The following is a 20,890-nucleotide window of genomic DNA, read 5'->3' as shown; positions in this document are numbered from 1 at the left end:
CAATTGCAAGGTCTTAAATCATAAGAAATTGACCAATTCTAATCAAGTATTCTTTCTATATTAGATTGTACTTGGTCGGTTTCCTACGACTTAAGACTTCACGATCATTTACGAATTCTATGTAAACGAGCCTAAAGTTTATCCAAAAGATAGATTAGATTCTATATAGTTTGCTTCTGTATACTAATAATTGGTATAGCAGACTAGCAACAATCACAACAACAACATTGTCACATATTTATCAATCACCGGTTAAAGGTACTGGCTTGTTAAATTAACAAAATTCTTTTTCTCAGTGTTTAGAATCTAAAATTAGTTTGAAAATCAATTCTAACTATTTTGCGTATAGCACTGATAAGCTTCAAATTGAAACTTGATGACACTTTGCAATAAAAAATTCTCTAAAACCGAGTTTAATAATAATTAAATTGTTTTTTAAATTGTGTGTCTGTCCATATTGGATCCACTATTTTGAATTTTTTATTTTTGATCTGAATTTGAATAAAGCTTTATCAAATTATCCCATAGGCCAAGTTTCATAAAAATCGAGCAAATAGTTTACAAAATAAAAAAGAGTATAGTTTCAAACGGAACCGTCCGTCTACAAAGAGGATTATGATAAATATATTTATTTTTTTAATATGTTCCTATCTCTTTCTCCTGTTTTAAATACTTCGCTTTTGTCTCTTGCTGTATGCAATAAAAGCATAGAACGAAAGAGGGCAGATCTGTTACCGGACCTTGTGAAAGGTATTATCTCCGAAGTGTCTTAATAAAGCATTTTTCTCGTTTTTAAAACGCAAGAAAGTGTAGCCGGCACAGGGTGCGGTTGCGGAGTAATTATCTCGTAAATAATTATGATAAAAATGACAAAGTATCGCTAAAGAAATGCTTTATCATCTGTCTTCGCGATGGGGGCGATTCTTTTTCCTTAGGAAGGATTCTTAAATCTCGTTGCCGTGAGAACCCTTTTCCCTACGGCCATCAGCAGAATTTCCGTCTCTTTCTCTCCCTTGCTTTACGCTTTCGTCTTTCGGTATACTTTCTCTTCCTATCTCTTCCTATCCTCGTTCTCTTGTCTTAGAGGGTCTTGCTCGTAATTAAGAAATCTCCGTGGAAGGCTCCAGACCACCGTTGAACGCTGCTGTGGGTTAAATTAAGTCTATGACTTATTCAAGTTTTATCTACAATTGCCAGAGGAGGAATTACCGCGCTGTGGATTTACTGCCGACGTCGTAATCAAACGGCACGCGCGTTGCGAGATTTGGTATGTAAATAGATACTAGATAGGATTCTATGTGAGTTCTCTTTGAAGTCAAGTACGTCTCTTTCAAAACGTTTACACATGACACAGTTCTTCGAGGGACATCCCTCTGTACATTCTTAGGACATCCCTTGGAGAACCTCTGTTGTATGTGGATTCTTGTAACTATCAGAAATTTCATAGAGCAAAATAATTTCGACGACGTAATATCATGCTCCAGATAGTTCCAGATAGCTGAGCAGCTTTTTTTTTTCGCGTTTATTCTCATCTCCCGCTGTAACCTCCCGGTTTTTTCTTTCCTCTCCCTCTCTCTCTCTTTCTCTCGAGGAGACCTCGCACGCGCGAATAAGACATTAATCGTGACCCGGCGCGAGGGTGGGTAGAGCGGGGCCGGGTAGTTTGTAACTGACGGTAAATGCGGAGCATCGCCATCGCGAGGGCGCTTGTAGGGAATCGCGTGTCATTTGTCCGTTGATCTCCCGTGGATGGGAAAACGGCCAGGTGCGCGGCTCCTCCCGTTCCTCCGCGCGGCGCGGCTTTTCTTACGCGCAAAAATTAGCGCCACCCACCCGTGCACGTTCGGTGCCGTAGAGCAGGCGAGCCCGACCTTCGGCACGAGATGAGAATTAGGCAAGACATCGTTAATCGCTCCGGGAGCGTTTAGAAGCGGAATTTACTGGCGGGTCGTTAGCCCGGTACGGCCGTTCCCGTACCTGATTCTCTCTCTCTTGTAGGGAGGAAAGAAATTTATTTAGCTTTTTTTCTTATAAAAAAATTAATGTAAGGTTGCCGTGAGAAAAATCACACGTGTCAATTACATCTATAGATTCTTTTATTTAATTTTAAGTAAAGAATTCCACATTGTAAAAATATGAAAAATTGGGATCTAGTCAAATGAATGAATTTTTGTACATAATGTACAGTGAATATAAAAAAGTATTCGTACAGGAGAAATATCTTCTAAAACAGATCTTATTTGTAGAAAATTAATTGCAATTTGTATAAATTAACCAATAATTTTTAATAATGTAGTAGAATAGATTATATACTTTTCAGAATTATTTTACCTAAAGAAAAATAATAATTAAAACATATTCTCTTCTAACCAAGAAGATTCAAAAATCATTGAATACGAGAAGAATTGAAATCTATTTCACTAACCACGCGAAACTTAATGCAATCAATGAAATCAAATTGAAGATTGCGGGCTATGATTTGTATCAACAATTAATCTATAAAATATTAAATTAGTATGTTATCCAAATTAAAAAAAGTATACGAATACTTTTTGTACAGTAAAGTATCATTATTCTTCATACTAAGAAGTATATTTAAATTATTATATTTCTTTATTTTTATAGTAATTTTAAGGAACATACTATCTATTGTATTCATTATTAATGAATTATTAGTAATGCTTATTTTTCATTAATAGGATTTATTTGTACAAAAATATCATCTGTAAGAATACTTTTTACACTCACTGCAGCTTATAATGTGGTGAACAAAAAATGTCAAAAACACAAGACATAATAATAGATAGTTTTTGAGTTGTGGTGTGTCAAAGGTATTCTGTCAGCACAAGTCATACACCTCTGATATAACATAGCTCAAAAATTATCTAGTATTGCGTTGTGTCTATATCATGACCATCTTACCTAAGTTTATCTTATATGTGAAAACTATCTCATTTCGCCAAAATCTAATTTTTCATATAATTAGTATTTTTAATTTGACATTGGACATTTTATTAAATTTTCTTTCGTATATATTTCTCGTATATATTTATTATTGCCAAGCACCTGTAATATCAAGTGCTGCGTTAAAATTTGCTGCGTGTCTCATTACTTCGATGTCGAGATCGCGTGGTCGATCCCTCGCGACGGGTCCATACACTCGTCGGTAATAATCGTTATAAAAGTAAGCTCGGCCACGTAGCGCATAGCTCTCGGAGTTGTTTCCCAACTAAACTCATAATCTCGCATAAGCTTGCAAGCCGGGCTTTCCCATGCGAGCTTTCTCAGCGCGCGCGTTGTATAAGGGGCCGCGCGGAGGCTTTACGTGAAATTCAGCCAAGCACGGTGCACCTAATAATGCGCTCGTTAACAAGAACGACGTGTACACGCGCGGGAGAGGGTTCGTATGTACGTGCCTCCGTCTGTCTCCCTTTTCTTTGTGCGCTCTCTCTCTCTCTCTCTCTCTCTTGCTTTCTCTCTGTCTTTCTGTCACGACACAGCTTACGCTACGTTGACCAAGAGGCAATCTAATCGGCTGATCGATCGGCGTTCGATTAGGCCATTCTGAAACTTGTTAGGCTTAGAAAACATCTTGACTATGATGGTTAGAGAATACCGTAATAAATCCTCTTTCGAGCGGTAAAATTCCTTGATTCTTTAATATATTTGAAAATTAATTACAGATAGAATATATTCATTTTGTGTAATTTTATGACATCCCTGTAATTCTAAACAGATCATATTCGCATGTACAACGATAGAGTATCTACAATGAAGGATTAATGATGGACTAATGGCTTTGTTCAGTGTGGGAATACGCTCGTGGCTCTGTATAGTACTGCATTACGATGATGCGCGTCCATTTCGCTAAACGCTACATTTCGAGGGATTAACCGTGCGCTACATTAATTATTATTAATGGTATCATATCCTATTCTGACACATTCTATTCGGGTATTCTAATGCATACGTTATATCGATCAGTAAGTGTTTCATTCATATCGAAGCAACTATTTTAAATCAATTCCGTATAATTAACGCAATACCGATAATGGACATTGTACAATTGTGTAAAAATACACGCGCACTGTTTACGCAATATAATTATCTCTTCGGTGCCACTTATATCGTTTTGTCACGTATCTAACCTGGATATTATAAAAAATGGTGCATAAAAATAAACATATAGAGAAAAATATAACGATAAAAGGAAAATATATTATCTTTCATTAACCTTTTGTTTGATTCTCATGTTAATTTCTCAGACATAAGTTATCAAGTGGGACGAGCGGTTAATCCCAAATAATTTTTTGTATAATAACGTGTTTATGATGTTAACAATTATATTAAAATATATAAATAAACACATCAATGCGTAAATATAATACAATATGTCATATATTTATTTTTATTTATATCGATATAAAATATCTTTTAAACTATAATTATAATACGAAATAATGATTAATAGTTCTATACACTAATTATTATATATTATATATAACAATAGTTTTACAATATTAAATGTTAAATTGATATTAATTTTTTTTAGAGTGCAAATGAAAATTAACTTTTTAAATTATAAAATATATTTCCAAGAGGAGCGAATGGCTTGTCTCAAATAAATAAGTTATGTCTTTTTGAAAATTGTGTAGTGACGCATTTATTTATCTCAAAAATTTATAACTTTTTTAAAAATCAATTAGAACAATTCTTAAAAATTATCTATTATAAATTATGTATTAATCTAAAAAGATCATTTTTTAGGCGAACAGCTCACTCCGTTTGGAAGTCAAAAGTTTAATAAAAAATGTTATAGTACAGCAAAGTAAAAGTAATATCGAGTATGTGCCACACAGTTGTGACACCGAAAGATTAAAAATCCTTTAATAACGGAATATCCATTCTCTTTATTTCAAAAGTTTGTCATATTAATTCGATCGTTTCGTTAATTTTTAAATATTTATCTGATATGATTTTTTTATACGTATTGTTAAAAAAATGGTAAACGAAATAGATATCGAACATTTTCTTAAGCTATGTAATACGGAATCTTTAATCTTCGTTTTCAAGTTCGATACGTCTGTCACGCGTTTACTTCATCCCTGAACAAACGGATATTGAACACTCAGTTCTAATAAAAGCGACGTTAAATCGAAAGTTTAATTTTGTCGAAATTAGCCGCCTGCGTTCAACGAACTTTCAAGGATCTAATCGCCTGGAAGCAATATAGAGGACGTTGTAATACCTCATTCCCCGTACGAATCTCGTACTGCGCACATTGATCCTCTTAAATTCCCATGTACCTTCCGTCTTGGCATTAGCATATTATCTCACCTCCGTAACCCCCCCCCCCTCTTTTCTCTCGTCGCAGTCTCCCTTCGGCCTCCTTCTGGCACCTCGGTCCTCCTGATTCGCGAAGGACTTCGCAGACACTCGAGAGTTTGTTTTAAAACTCAGATAATCGTTCCAAACTCTCGTCGTGTCTTTCTCTTTCTCGTTCTTACCCCCGTGTCTATATTCCCCGCTATGTTTCCCCTTTCAGTCCTCTCCCTGCCGTTCTCCGCCGAGTCCCAAGGGGAAAATTAGACCGAAATAAAAGTTCTCGCCAATTTTTAAGCGCGTTACACTTGTCTCTAAGGAGGATGAGATTACGCGGCTCGATCGAAGCTCCTCGTCGGGAAACGGAGCTAAAACTCCAATGAGTCTTTTCGCCGTCGTTACTATTTGCGGAGCAACGGCGTTTTTTCTTTAATTGACTTTCTTCTAAAGATACGAGCTTCTCAACTTCTTTATCCCGGAATTATTTCTGGATATCAAAAAGTAAACTTTTTAATATTCGGATGAAGTTATTAATTACGCTTAAATGGAGCGTCTCGCAGCGTCGTTTAACAATAAAAAAACTATCGATTTTGAAGCAACCCCTTTGCATAAAACTCGCATTCCAACGTACGATAAAGTTTCAATAGGTCGACCAAGATATCGGAAACGATCCGTCATCCGTCTCTCTATCGAGACAACTCGATTGTCGATGCTGACGGCTGAAGGCGGTCCAGTCTCGCCACTTCCTTTCACTCCCTCGACTCCCTCTCTCGATTCACCCTAGATCAGGCATACTCGAGTTATTCGTAAGCAACATTCTCCGTGGCATTATTCGCCAAAAGCGCGGTGGATTCTCCCAGGGCGGCTGAGAAAGATTGGGACAGCTGTCTGTTCTCAGGCAATCAGAAAAAACTACCTTCCTACCTTCCCTTCCTTCCTTCCTTCCACCATCCGTCGACGGTACTTCGCCGCGGCTTAAGAAGAGTACAAGGGTGGCAGCTGCCTCCAGGACGAGCACCCTCTTCGCGGTTTTTAAGAATCTTAACGCCTTTCTCTCTTTATATCTCCATCTTCTGTCTCTCTTCCTCTTGCATGCTTTATAGCTGCTCTTAGTTTCGTTCTTGTATTTTATCAGCGTTAAACGTCTAACGAGAGCCAAACATTTTTTTCTTTTAGAATTTCTTTCTTATCGTATTAGTACTATAAGAAATATCTTAATTGATCTAAACTCGCGTATTGACGTTTCACTTCAGTCATTTATTTGTGCACGATCATATTTGCGACGTTATTTCTATCTGAGACAAAAAAGAGTGTTGCAATACACGTGTTAATTCCTCTTATTTAGATGCAAAATGTGAAACGACCCTCAGGCTAACTAGCAGATATCTTGAGTGTTCTCCGCGATCGAAGATATTCACGCTCCAGGAACGAGATGTCAAGAGGGATCCATCAGGCTTTAGCGTAATAGATGCGCAGACGACATTAGCATGCCACGCCGATTATTGGCATTAGTCTGCCATCCCGTTATTTCGCACACCGGTCATTTATAACCCGTAAACCCTCCGAGCGAATCGATATTGCGTGTGAAAGCTGCTGGATCGCGCAATATCGCGGAATACACCGCGGACGTGCCAATTTTTTCCGATTGACGGTACCAGAAATTTACACGAGGGAAAAAAACAACAGCATCGATTTCCCCGTGTCGGGCAATAAAAAATATCTCGTATTAATTAAAGCGACACGTCTCTTATACCGTTCGAGAATTGACGAGTTCACGAATTTTGAGACGCGAGACGTCACGTCCGATCTCGTCGAGGTAGATTTGCGCGCGCCTGAGGCTTTCTGAAAAATGTTTACAGGATACAGGTGCTAAATTTGTTTAAGTCACTACCGGCTGCACTATATAGAGCGTCATATTAAATGTTAACATTATGTAATATCAAATTTGTTCAATGTTTTAATGTAAAATAATACGATATATTGAGTAGGAGCAGTGGTGACTTAAATTTGACACTGTAGATTTAACTCTAGTAATGTATACTCTTACATTTACGTGAGTCGATAGTTCTTTAAATATTATAAGCGACGTGCTCACACTCCCGTACGCACGACCCACGAATAGAGTCGCAAGGGTTACCAACCCCTGAATTACACGCAGCTCGCTCACGAGGGCGGTTAAGGGTAGCGAATTTGCATATTATAAGTAGTACATGTTATCGAGCTTGATATCATCGAGGTGGGGCCCTCGTTATTCTGTGCATGCGTACGATTCGAATGTGCGACGAGCATCTATGGTATTAGACCGCTTCTAAGAGGCGTTCAGAAGATTCAAACTCTCGCGACAAACACTTTAGCATAGCTTGTTAACGATTTTCTAATAAGGGAGATGACGGCGAGTGATATTATTAGCAGTGATTGTCGATGACGCGTTTAACAACTTAATTTTTGTGAGAGAAATTCGTTCTACATAATTCGTTTACATAAAAATAAATAAAAAGGTTCGTGTCTTTTATATAGAAAGGATGGCTTTGCTGTATTAAAAAATTTAGTTAGACATAAATCTCAAAATAATTTTATTAAACTATCAAAATAATTGTTAAGTCGATCAAACTAATTGCTGGAATGTCAAGATTTTTTGTAGTATTGCTCATCATGTTTGATAATCCTAAACTGTTAAATTTATAATGTTAAATTATACCCAAGTTGAGTTTTTAATCATTTCTATAGGTCGCTACTGCTCCTATTCAATATGCCATTAATTTAAAACAATGAAGTTAACAATTTGACTCAAGAAAATGTATTAAATTTGATTCAGATTTTTTTAGTTCATTTATTAAGTGTATACATAACTATGAGCTTACTTTAAACCTAACTAGAAAAATAGATTGATTAATTGATTTATATCTTGACACACATGAAAGTTAAAAATGACAAAATGTTATTTTCAGTTCAAGGAATTAAATTACCAATGCTTCTTTTGATCTCTAATAGTGTACATAATTATTTTGATGGTCCAACAAAATTATTTTTAGATCCGTTATGTAGCTAAATTTTAGATACTTCATCAAAATCATTCTTTGCTTATAGATTTTTATTGATTATTTTGGACATAAATGGAATATAATAACGAGTTCTAATAGTATAATAATAAAATAGTCCTTTTCCATCTATATTAGTATTATTTTGATCATTACTTCTAAGTAAATATCGCGAATTAGAATACGTGACAAGTTATTGTGCAAGGAAGACGGTGAAATCCTTGCAAGACGGCACCCGGATTAAATGGATAGGCTCCTAAGGTCGAGTAGGACGTGGTCCTTCGTGCGGCAGGAGCTTAAGATATTGTTTCGAAGCAACGCTGTTGCCTTAGGATAATCAAGAAGACTTAATCCCAACAAGCTTAACGCCGATGAGTTCATAATTCTGGACGTTTCTACTCGTGAAACTCGCCTCTCTCCTTCGTGCTTGTAATTTGTCCCTTATTATCATAGTTTTTATATTTTCACTTTAATTACATAATTAAGTACATTATGCACTAAGAAAAACTTTAGTGTCCTCAGCAAAACTGTTTAATTGAAGCATTTTTAAATAGTAATCAAATATTTTATTTGTATAACAAAAAATTTAATTGCTTTTCCAAAATAATTTCTCTGCATTGTAACTAACAAAAATATTTGTTTATACTAAGTAAATAATTTAGTTTGCATAAAATTACAATTTTCTTTGGTACATTATAACTAAAAATGTTTGTTTGGTTGTATATTTCAACGAAATTTTTGTTATAGTAAAATTTTGATTCACAGAACAAAACATTTTGCCTAGCGTGTATATCTTTTCACAATTTTTCAAAAAGAAAAATTTATTTGCAACGTTTTTCTACTTTTTTAATGTTCTTTTAAATCTTGTTACACTTGCTTCAAAATCGATAGGAAATTCAAGATTATTTTCTCGCGCCATAAAAGTTCTTCAGTTATTTTTTCAGTTAATAAAAAATTCGCTGTTATAAGAAAATGTTTCAATGATCTTATAGTTTTATGAAATAGCTTTCAGAAGTCTAACGATCTTCGTGAAGAGTAAATTCTTTTGCACGCTTCCGAGCGAAGTAGGAGCGAATCGTTAAGGCATGCGACGAAGCTTGCTTAACGGGCAGAGCTTAATTAATAAGGACACGCGATATCCTAACTTGTAAGACGATGGTAGGATGATAAAGCATAGCTGAAGCCCTCGGGGGAGTCCTTTGTTGTCGAGAGGGTCAGGACAGGCGACCTGCCACTTTAACCCGCCTTAAGGGGTTGCGCCTTAAGGAGTTCGAAACCTTGCGAGTTTGAAACCCGATGGCCAGGGTCCAGAAAGGAGATTCCACGATGCGCTCTATTGTATTTTACATAAAGTTATCTCGTAACGAAAATATGTCTGTTGATCGATAGACATGTACTCTCTATAACAATGTAAACCTCTACAACTCGTCCTATCGTTGTGTGCAAGTTTCGCAGATAATAGAAACAAATGCAAATTGTTTTACCGGCGGCTGAAGATGGGTCACTTGTCTCTTGATGTGTGCCAAAGTCGCGCTAGGCGGAGGATGCAAGGCCATATTGGCAAAAACCAGCCTCTCCTCGTAATCGTACTCGCAGAGGATCTTGTTATCACAGAGATAAAATCTGTCGCCCACGCAAAATCTGCAATCAGAAAATAATTTTGTCATGTTACAATTGTTATGTTGCATAGTAAAAAAAACATTTTATACTTGTGTCAAAATCGGTCTTTGTTAAAATATAATACGTTAAATTTTTACAATAATATTTGAGATTAATTTAATATAATATGATTGTTTTATTTGAATATTTTGTATTAAATTGATATTCGATATTTTTTAGATATTAAAATAACATAATTTATTAATGAGTGAACAGTAGTAGGAAAATTATATATTTTAAAACATAAATTTTAAGATAAATGAATTAAATGTGTTTTAATCAGGTAAGATAAATAATTTGATTTGTGGTCAAAGTGAATCTAGTGCTTAAGCACAATATTTCTGTATCAATTTATATATTTATTCAATTCTGCAAATCGTTCGTCGAAATCTTATTTAGTTTTAAAATCATCAACAAAACTGAAAAAGATTTCGCCATTTGCAGAAGAATTGGATATATTTATATATATATATATATATATATATATATATATATGTATATATAAATTCATCGAAATACATATTTAAGCATTAAGATCCGCTTTGACCGAAAATAGATTATTTCTCTTAATTGATTTAATCTTATTCAGTCTTAATTTTGAATTATAATTGTTTACATGTGTTAGTTTAATATTTTATAAAGAAGAAATATGATTTCACAATTTGCTGTGTTAATGTGTTATAATATGTTAATTTTTTACATAATATTTGTATAATTATTTCATCTGCAATCTGGATCTTTTTTGCTCAGTCTATTTGTTTTACTGTTCCAAAAAAATGTTCTGAAAAAATTCAAGATTACTTTTCAACATCTCTATTATATTACCAAAGTTTTAACACAAACATTAAAATGTTTATTTAATAAAAATTTGAATTTAAGCAAAAATGGGGAAAAAATTTAAAAATGAAATTTTGTTTATACCAAAAAAGACTCAGGTTGTAAAAGGAGGGTTAAATTATCACAAAAAATGAATGAGCCATTTGAGACATGTAAAACGTGTTAAATTTAACGCAAATCCTTCAACTACATTATTTTGGATCGAGAATGCACAATCTTGGTAAAATTATCATCATGTTAAAAAAGCCAAGAGGAAATAGCGAATAAACGAAGATATACATTATCGTATTGATTCACAATTCAGAAGTGGCGAAGGAACGAGAAGAAATTCCGTTTACGACTTACACGAAATCGGTAGAGCGGTAAAGTGCTAATTTCTTTTAAGGTCACTTTCCGTTTTTGCTCCGCCGAGGAAATTGCTAGAAAATAAAAACAAGCAGCGAAACGCCGCCCCTTATCCACTTTTTCCGGCGTCTCTCAAGACTCTTAAATGTAAATTTTCAGTCGATTCCCAGACATCGTACTCAGATTACCCGCGATTGGAAATCTCTGCACTTCTCCCACATTCTTACTTTCTTCTTTCCCTTTACAAATTCTAACTTTCTTCTTTATTGATAAGGTATTTATCCTTTCAGACCTGATTTTATTGAAACCATGTTAAAAGAAGTTTTTTGTCTAATTCAATTTAAGAGCACCTTAATAAGTAATTCATATACTAAACAATTAATGTTTTAAATTAAAAGTTTGACTTTTTTCTCAACATATATACATTATTATGTATATCTCAGATGATTAAATAATTTCAATGGATAATGTCTTTAAATTTCATGTGCACGTATAATGTCACGCAAGGTCTGAAGGGGTTAAACAATGTCGTCTGATACGACAAAAAATCCTTTAGCAGATCATGTACAAGTTTGACGTCTGTCCATTCTCGAATGTCAACGAATAAAATCCGAGAGACGGCACCGAAGAGTGTATTTTAAAATTCAGCGTATAAAAGTCCGGGATTTTGGAGTAATCCGACACGATATACATACCGCTGCACGCGGATTTCGGGATGGCGGCGAGGTACCGAACGTGCTCGGTTTGCGATATCAGAGAAATAAGGTTGCCACCGAGGGTTATACGCATCGACCAACTGTCGCTCTCGCGAAGGGGCGGGCGGGCTGGCGGGGCCTTTAAAATCAAAGATTTCACATTTTTCGTTTTTATTGCCGGTTTAAAAGTCAATTTTTTCTCTACTGCGTTCTTTTGGGGGAGAAGGCGTCCGTATAAAGGACGTTACGCCGGAAATGCTAAAGAGCCATGAAAGGGGGCTCGTAAGAACGGCCGGCGCTTCCACCGCGTCACAATGGATCGGAGATCCACGAGGGACACGAAAATCGTTTTGCTAGGATCCACGGGGGCTTGAAAATTCCCGTCAGGCGCCGGGCACATCACTCTCCGGACGTTATACATACCGCGTATCGATCGTGCGATATGACAGGCGTGTTCGCGCGATTTGTCTTAGAAGAGTCTCGCGGAACTTCCAGTCCTCTTTGGGACACGTCGAATCCCTTGGATATCATTAATGTAGACCATTCGGCGAGAATCTTCTCTCGTCTTTATTTCTTATAAGACTTCGGATATTGCTACATTATCTTTGATTTTATGCTATTTTTTAAACTCTTAACGATCCAATAAAAGGAATATATCCTGAGTTTGTATTTGCAGTTGAGACAATTTTCGATAAGTTATACGTTTGTTTCAAATGTAATATAATGTACACGAAAATTTGTCATATAATATTGCGACCGTAATCACTAATTGATTTAAAAAGTTTTTAAATTTTATAAATTAATTTAGACCGCTATGTGTAATATAAGTAGAGATAGGTTCAGTACGATCGCGAGACAGTGAGAAACATATTTATGTTAAAAATAGTTCATTCTCTCTCTCTCTCACACACACATACACACACATCTTTATTAAAACTTTGTGTTGAATTTTTAACGTATTATTTTATCATTGGTGTTTATTTTTTAATGTCAAAATAACGTAATTTATGAGTAAGTGAAATAATGCAGTTTAAAATATAAATTTAAAGAGAAATGAATAAAATATTTATGTTAATTTAATATGTCATAAATATTAATTTTTCTGAGAAAATATACTTTTACAATTTGCTTACAAACTATGTCAATGTTACATTTTTTTTATTAACATATTTCTGTTCTCCTAACAAAATTATTTTTAGATTTAGCTGAATTTTTAGACACTTCAAAACTGTTATAACGAAACCGTTCTTTCCAACTAAAATCTTTTAATTATATAAACTGCGCGCCGCTTACTGTTGGATCTGAAACGTATAGCTTGGAAAAAAAAAGCGCACCTCGATACTGGCAATGCTTCTCAACGAAACGAACGACTTTCTGTCAAAGAGCCGTCGATGAGCCGTGTAAACTCCACATCAGTGCAAATGTCGGGAGTGAAACCTCTATACCTTCGCATTCGTAATTCGCTGCTGAATAATAAAAGCATTTTTTCGGTAAGGAAGTGGTAGAAGGGTACATCCGGCTACATACGGCCATTGCGTATTCAACGGATGTGCTGTCCCGCGCATGAGATCCTGTTTCGGTTTTATGTCGGGATTTCTCTGTCGAGTGGTTTATACCGGCGCTTATGTAAATGCAGACGTGATTTTTTTCAGCACCTACTCGAGCCACCTGAACGAGCGCGCGCGGCACATTTGTAGCATTCGAAACGAGCCGCTCGGCCGACGTCTCCTTTCGAGAACCATGAAATCGTAATGAGATTTTACGACGTATCCGGTAGAATCTGCATTTTTTCCGGTGGACTCAGCGACGCGTCTTCGCGGCCGCTGAGCAATTTGTACGTCGACGAAATCAATGCACGCAAGTCGCGAAACAGGCATGCCTATTTTACATATAAAATTTGATTTGATATAAAGTGATGAATGTACAATGTGATTGTGTAAAATTGTAGTTTGTTGTGTAGAATTGTAGTTTCTTCGAAGTTTATTTCTGTGTCTAGCTGTGACAATTTTGATGAAATATCTGGCAAAAGTATTTTTTCCAAAACTATCTATTGTATAATATTACAGTAACCGACAGACATTTATGATGCTCACTGTAAATGAAAACAAATTTGAGTTGATTGAAGTTCTTGTTACAGACTGCTGTAAATAGCTTATCGATTACGGCTTCAAAACAAAGTATTTGATCGACAATCATATTAGTTATGAGGAGTTAAGACTGCATCAGAGAGATTATTATTGATACAGATTCTATTATAAGCTTTTGCTATAATCAACACAGGTTTACTGCGATTACAGTTTCAAAACAGAGTATTCGATTACGCATACGTCGTATTAGTTGCATCGTTTTGTACATAGCTTTGATTTTGTTCATCACGTTAAAGATTTTTGCTATTCGTCGTTGATTTGGAAATATAAAGATGAGAGGTTATAGGACATTCAAGATTATTGATATAGAGATTATTGATTCTGCTGTAAATATAGGTTTACTGATTATAGTTCCAAAACGGAGTATTTAATTTCGTAAATCGTATTAGTTATCTCGTTTGGCATATAAACTCACCGATTTTGTTCATCGCCGTTAAAGATTTTCGCTAGCCCGTCGTTGATTCAGAAATATAAATACGAAGTGTTATACGAATGCATCAGAGTCTATGTTAGAAACTTGATCGAAAATAGCAAGCGACGATTTTATATTTAGTTTGATTGGCGACGGCATAATTGAACTTAAAATATCTGCCTGATCAGCACGTAAATCTGCGATGTCTCGATCGATAGTCGAGTGTGGGTTAATCGTAATATATAAATACGCTCCCCTTTGTTCAGTGAAATTAGGACACACTGTCGGGTATCCGAGGTATATTAACGATTTCGTACGTACAAGTTTAGCATTCGTTATCGATTGCGTCTATTCAATTAAGTGCTTGAATTAATTACACTGAATGATCCGTTTATCTCGTGAAAAAAGTTCAATGCATCTTTAAAATATGAAGCTTCAACTTAGAATCGTCCTCCTCCGATTTCTTCTACGAATAATCCGCATTAGATAATCTATCGTACGTTTCGGCAATGCGATTTTTGACAGGGTACAGACATTTCATTTTGTAGGAATAAAAGGAATAGAGGAGGACGAAGAAGAAGCGAGAAGGAGAGGCCACACACACACACATACACAATGTGCGATCGGAACATGTAACCACCATAAAAAGCAATGCGTCCTCGTAACGGGGTACGATAAGTACCGTGCTACGGAACAAAATCGATCCTGGGGGCAGCTTCGAATCATGTACCATAAAAAGGAACATTACTGAGCGTAGGTGCGAGAGGAGCGAGGGATGGGGGAATTTTGTCGAAGCGACAGGAAAGAACGATCCTTTATAATGGTGTCGTGATTTCGCGTCTAGATACGCGCTATATTTCCCCGATAAACGCTGTTTCTGTAATCTGCAACGCTAAACGTTCGAGACATTAGTATCGCCGGTCGTTTTCAGAGCTTTGTGTCCGTTTACGTATCCTGGCGAAGCAAAGATCAAACATACATGTTCAAAAGAACTTTTTTATTTACATTCGATATGGATTAGGAGAAACAGGGGCAGTAGTTTAATTATATAGTAATTATTATATTTAAATGACTGATAGATATAAATAACATCATCAGTCTATGGGATATATTTCATGACCCAGGTGAATGAGATATTTGACGGTGATATCGGTTATTATAGATTTCATTGAATTAAAGTACGAGCAGGAATAGCTTCCATGTTGGAATTTATAGAATGAAATATAATAGGGCTGCTTTATATAACACACCACACGCGCGTAAAAAATTCTAATCTTTGTACAATGTTAAGGTGTGCAATATTAGTTAAAAGTATCAGCCAAAAAATTAACCAAAGAAAGCCAATATTAGCTAAAAAATTTGAGTCATAAATGTTTAAATCAATTGCAAAAAACAAAACAAATAAATTGACTTATCTGAAAGTTTCAATTTATATGCGAATTTTCTTGATGCTACCATCTTACAAGTGCCCGTTTCAATTTATTTGCTATTAAATATATGTAGCACTTCGAAAATTATTGGTGTTTGTTTTCGCGTTTATTATGATAAAGGTTTTGTCACACAAAATCTCAAGTCATCAATAATACGATAAGGCATTATGCGAATCAACATTTTGGATTTGCTATTTTATGTCATTGCCTTCTCTACTGTGATCAACTGATTCGCTTACTACTTACTGTCTTATGTTTTTTTTTATCGTAGCCTTTGTGCAATAAAATGATCAGATTTTGCTGTCATTTTAGATAAATAAGTTTTAAACAAGTGAGCGAATCTAAATGAACTTTTGCACATTTATTAGAATTTTATTAGTATATAAAGATTAATTTAGTTTGTAATACTGCTTTCCCATCAAATTTGCAAATAAGTATATACATAAAAATCAAGACAAACAAAAAATTAAATAACTTTCAAACCAAGAGAATTGTACTCAAGTTTTACACAAATAGTGAAATATAATAATATAACAATTTATGAAATTTTTATATTTTTAATAATGTTTTTTAAATGTGACACGCACATCTTTAATGAAATTATTTTTAAAAATAAATTGTCAAAAGACTTGTTGGCCAAACTGTTAAATGATTGAAACGCAACGCGTTTCTCTTGTCGCTGCTAAGTCGAGAGAAAGCCTCCGAGATTCGTCGGCAAACAGTGCGAGCTCCGCAACATGGAACGGGAAACCCCAAACGGTAACACTTTGGTGGTAGTCAAGATCGGAGGGAGAAGTGGAGGTTTGCTTGAAGTCGAAGAGGGTCGCGTGGAATGAATTCCGTACTGTACTCGATCGCGAAGTCTTCTCCAAGAACAAAGAAGGAGAGAGTGAGAAAGGGAGGGGAGGGGGGAGAAGAGGGAGAGAGAGAGAGAGAGAGAGAGAGAGAATGTGTCTAGATCGAGGCAGATAGGTATATATAGGTGTGTGTTGTCTATATATAGATAGACAGGAGGGAGAGAAAGCCAGGAAAATGTCTATACTGCTGGTAGTTGGTGGTGCTCGTACTCAATTTGCATCAAACTATGAAGAGACAGACACCAACAACCGCCCTCTCATCCCCTCATGCCTACTCCCGGGGTCGCCACTCTCTAACACCTGATGGTGCCGCGCCTCCGTCCTCTTGCGCGAAGCCTCGCAGCCGAGACTAACGCGTTTAGCAGAGACTCGAACCCCTAATCAGATCTCCCGACGGCAACGGGCTTTCTAAGGTGCCGCTAAGTGTGAAGTTAATGGAGTCAAGACGTCGCGCTGAGATGCAAAATTCTCGCCGTGCGCGACTACCCGGGATTTATATCGCTACCTAATGCAGAGGATATTCTTTATTCATCTTGATGCCTTGTCTCTCTCTCTCTCTCTCTCTCTCTCTCTCTCTCTCTCTCTCTCTCTGTCGAAAAGCAAACAAATGCTAGGTAGAAGATTCTGTAATAACTGAACTTGTCAACCATTTTTCGCTTTTCTATTATATCTTATATATTATTAATAAAATATAGCTGTAATCATATATTATTTTTATTTGTTACACGGAAAGAACAAATTTCTGAAGTATCTAAAAATTTATAGCTAGATACAGATCTGAAAATAGTTTTGTTGAAAATATTATGTAAGCAATGCTGCAAAAAGTTTTGACATTCTAGCAACCTGCGTCCTGTATATTTATATTTTGATGATCTAACAAAATTATTTTCAGATTTATATAGGTAAATTTTTAGATTACTAACAGCAAACCATTCTTTCCGTATATAATTATCACTATGACTTAAATATAAAATATTTAAAGTCATAACATAGAGAGTTCATAATGTTAGTCAATTGAATTATTTTCTTCATAAATCAGTGATTGAAAACTCATGTCGCCCATCAGTTGACATTTATGATTGCATCATTGAACAGTTACCTCTCGCTCAGCGGCAGCGCGTACTTTGTTGCGATAATGGCTGCTTACCTAGCGCGTTCTCCTGTTAATTAATTCAGACTGTCAGGGTATCGGGGAACCGTGGCGCGCTAATTCGATCAGCAGTGAATTCGCTCGCTCCGGTGGCGAGGGCTCTCGCCGTCAGGTTTCCGGGGAAGTACGAGGAGGAGAGCCTTCGCTTCCACGACGGATTTGCTCCGCAGACAGTTGACGTCGCTATCTAAATGTCACTCCAGAAGCGTGTCGGAATGCCACTCGATAACACAAAGCGGCAGGGCGCGCCGTCTCGAATCACGTCTCATTGTCCGACGTGCGATTCGCGATCGCATGCGCGAACGATGGACGGATGCCGAGGACTTCCGCGTCGCTATCGCGCGCGAGGCGACGTTCGAACAAGATTCGCCGGGGAGAATATCTTGTGCGTGTCATTTTCAACAAGGCGGAATTCTGATGAATCGCAGCCTCAACGTTGCACGTTGCTTGCTTGCTTACATACTGTTAAATTCATAATGTCAAATTTCAAGAATGCAATTTTGAAAGAGCAATTTTGCTAAAGAATCTAAAAATTTCACTAAATATATAGATAATCTCTAAAAATAATTTTACTTTACTATCAAAATAATTTTGCAGGAATCTTAAATATGATGAGCAATGCCGCGAAATGTTTTGATATTTTATTTAGCAATCAGTTTTGTCATTCTATCTAATTATTTTGATGATACAGCAAAATTATTTTTCAGATTTGTATCTAGTCAAATTTTTAGATTCTTCAGCAAAATCGCTCTTTCAAAAGCTAAGATTGGGAAAGTTACTTTTGTATAGTAACTTGTTATTATTACGCATTATTTAATGAAAAAAGTAAATTATTATTTGTTATTTTTTGACTCGTTATTTTTACTCGTTACAAGTAATGAGTTTATATAAAGAGAATGCGTGATGGTGATAAGTAACTTTTAAAAAAATGACTCTTTCCGAACCTCAGTTTTTAGTTCGTTATCGTTACCGTCATAAAAAATTGCAACGTCATTACCAAATTATTATTATAAAAAGTAACACACACCATCACACTGCGTTACTTACTCTTTTCATCCCTGTAAATTACTCAATTTTCACTATTCCTATTTAAATAATATGTCGTTAATTTAACTAAAATAATGGGGTTACACAATTTAACTTAAGAAAATATATGTAAAATTTGACTCAAATTTTGTTTATTATTTACTAAGTGCACATGTTAATATAGACATTTATTTTGAAATAGAAATGGATTTATTTGCATTTTGACATACGTGTTAAAAATAATAAAATATTATTTAATTTAAGAGATTGGATTATCATTGCATATTTTGATATTGCACACTTTGATATTGACTGTGTACGAAGCACGATATTTTGTTGTTAATGAAAATTCGGGCAAAATGCCGTTAATTTTATCTGTTTGTATCATTGTAAAAATTTAACTAAAGTCTTGAAAAAATTTTTTCGGAGCGGGGAAATTGATTAATAAACGTACGGCGCGAGTTATACTTGTATAAATATTTCTAATATTTTAAATTCTTGAATCGATCATAAGATATAATCAGTTTCTGTTTAACGATTAATAATTTAATCACAAGACCGAGTATTAATTTAGCTATGATTTTATTTTCATTATTTATTAACTATGATATATTACTAATTATTTAATAACCACAATTACTAATCACTTGATTGCTTAGTAAATATACTCGATATCCATTAATTTGATTGCATATTTAGCCAATTCTGTATTATATTAATTTGTTGAATAAAGAATATATTTTTGATTTTCAAACTAAAATTTAAAGTTGCGTTTCAAGTTTAAGAAAAATGCTGATAAATGTATGTCCTTCTATGTATAGTTTACTAAATATATAGAATGTAGCTTGCGATTAATAACTGATAATTATGTTAAAAATTGAATAATATTATTGAATCATCTATGTATTTTTTTCAAAGAAGCTACGCGGTTTGCGAGTTATCTCTGTTTTGATACGTCGTTAAATGTTAACGTGAACATTGCAGTTTACTTTATCAGGGTGAGAAGCAATCTGATACAATTATTTGGATAATAAATATATATTATAATGTATTACTGTCCAATGGATTATCCCACGACTAAGCCGAAACTTTGTCTGGAAGATGTGGAGTTTACTTCTATGCTAGTCGCAGGGCACATTTTCGCAAAGCGAGCAAGGAAACGTGTAGAAATCGTCGCTATTAACCATTCCGGCCGAGCGTTCAACCGTAAAGCACGCGGGAGGAACATTCGTCTTTCTATTAATTTCTACGCGGCGCGAAATTACGCGCGTCGGCCGACCCTAAGCCATATTAATATCGTAGATTACGAAGGAAATTAAGACAGCGATGGGTCGCAGATACCGCGGTGGGACTCGCCGTTGTTCCTTTGTTACTTACGGCAAAAGGGTTGAGTCGAGGAGAGCCGTTAAATCGCGTCGCTCTGCATCTCGCACGGTTGAGAATAGCGTCGCGTAATATTGACTGATTAAAAAACACATCAGACTGTAACGACAATGTCGCAGCTCTTGGATATTAAAGATAGAATAGAAAAATTCGTGCGATACATTACTTAATTCTAGAATGCCTATTTTTTTTTTATTTGCGATAATTACAAGGAATACAAGACATGCAAATCCGATAAAGAGAGTTTTCGCTTAAAAAATTATGGAATTTCTTTTGTTGTAATTTTTTGAGGAAATTTTTGAATACGCAAGTTTTTGTGATTTATTATAGAGACTCTCTAATAAGAGACACGAAATAAGGACCCCCAATTTTAACCGATGCCATTTCTCAGCAAAATAATGGATGTAATGTAACTGCCGTTGTATATTATCACAGTCGTATCATTTTAAATATAACATGACTGTGTTCACTACTACAATTGTACTGTTTTTGCTGAAAAGTGGCATCGTCAATCTAATCTTAATGTTATTTCGTGACTCTTATTAGAGGATCTGTAATTTATTGGATATCTCAAAAAACAATCGTAGTT

The 20,890-nt window shown here is 35.4% G+C and overlaps 1 protein-coding gene across 2 annotated transcripts in view; it reads right to left on the bottom strand.

Annotated features, from left to right (window-relative positions):
- LOC108752364 (LIM domain only protein 3-like) overlaps positions 1-20,890 on the bottom strand; it is a 117,425-nt gene that overhangs the window by 4,375 nt on the left and 92,160 nt on the right. For both annotated transcript variants that reach the window (XM_018493164.1, XM_018493165.1), the window contains one exon: positions 9,845-10,001. In XM_018493164.1, the coding sequence (XP_018348666.1) occupies positions 9,845-10,001 (157 nt within the window). The remainder of the gene's footprint in view (positions 1-9,844; positions 10,002-20,890) is intronic.

This window comes from Trachymyrmex septentrionalis, unplaced genomic scaffold, assembly GCF_001594115.1.
Source record: "Trachymyrmex septentrionalis isolate Tsep2-gDNA-1 unplaced genomic scaffold, Tsep1.0 scaffold6, whole genome shotgun sequence".
Lineage (NCBI taxonomy): Eukaryota > Metazoa > Arthropoda > Insecta > Hymenoptera > Formicidae > Trachymyrmex > Trachymyrmex septentrionalis.
The sequence above is the reverse complement of the archived record's forward strand: the minus strand, read 5'-3'. Positions and strand labels throughout refer to the sequence as shown.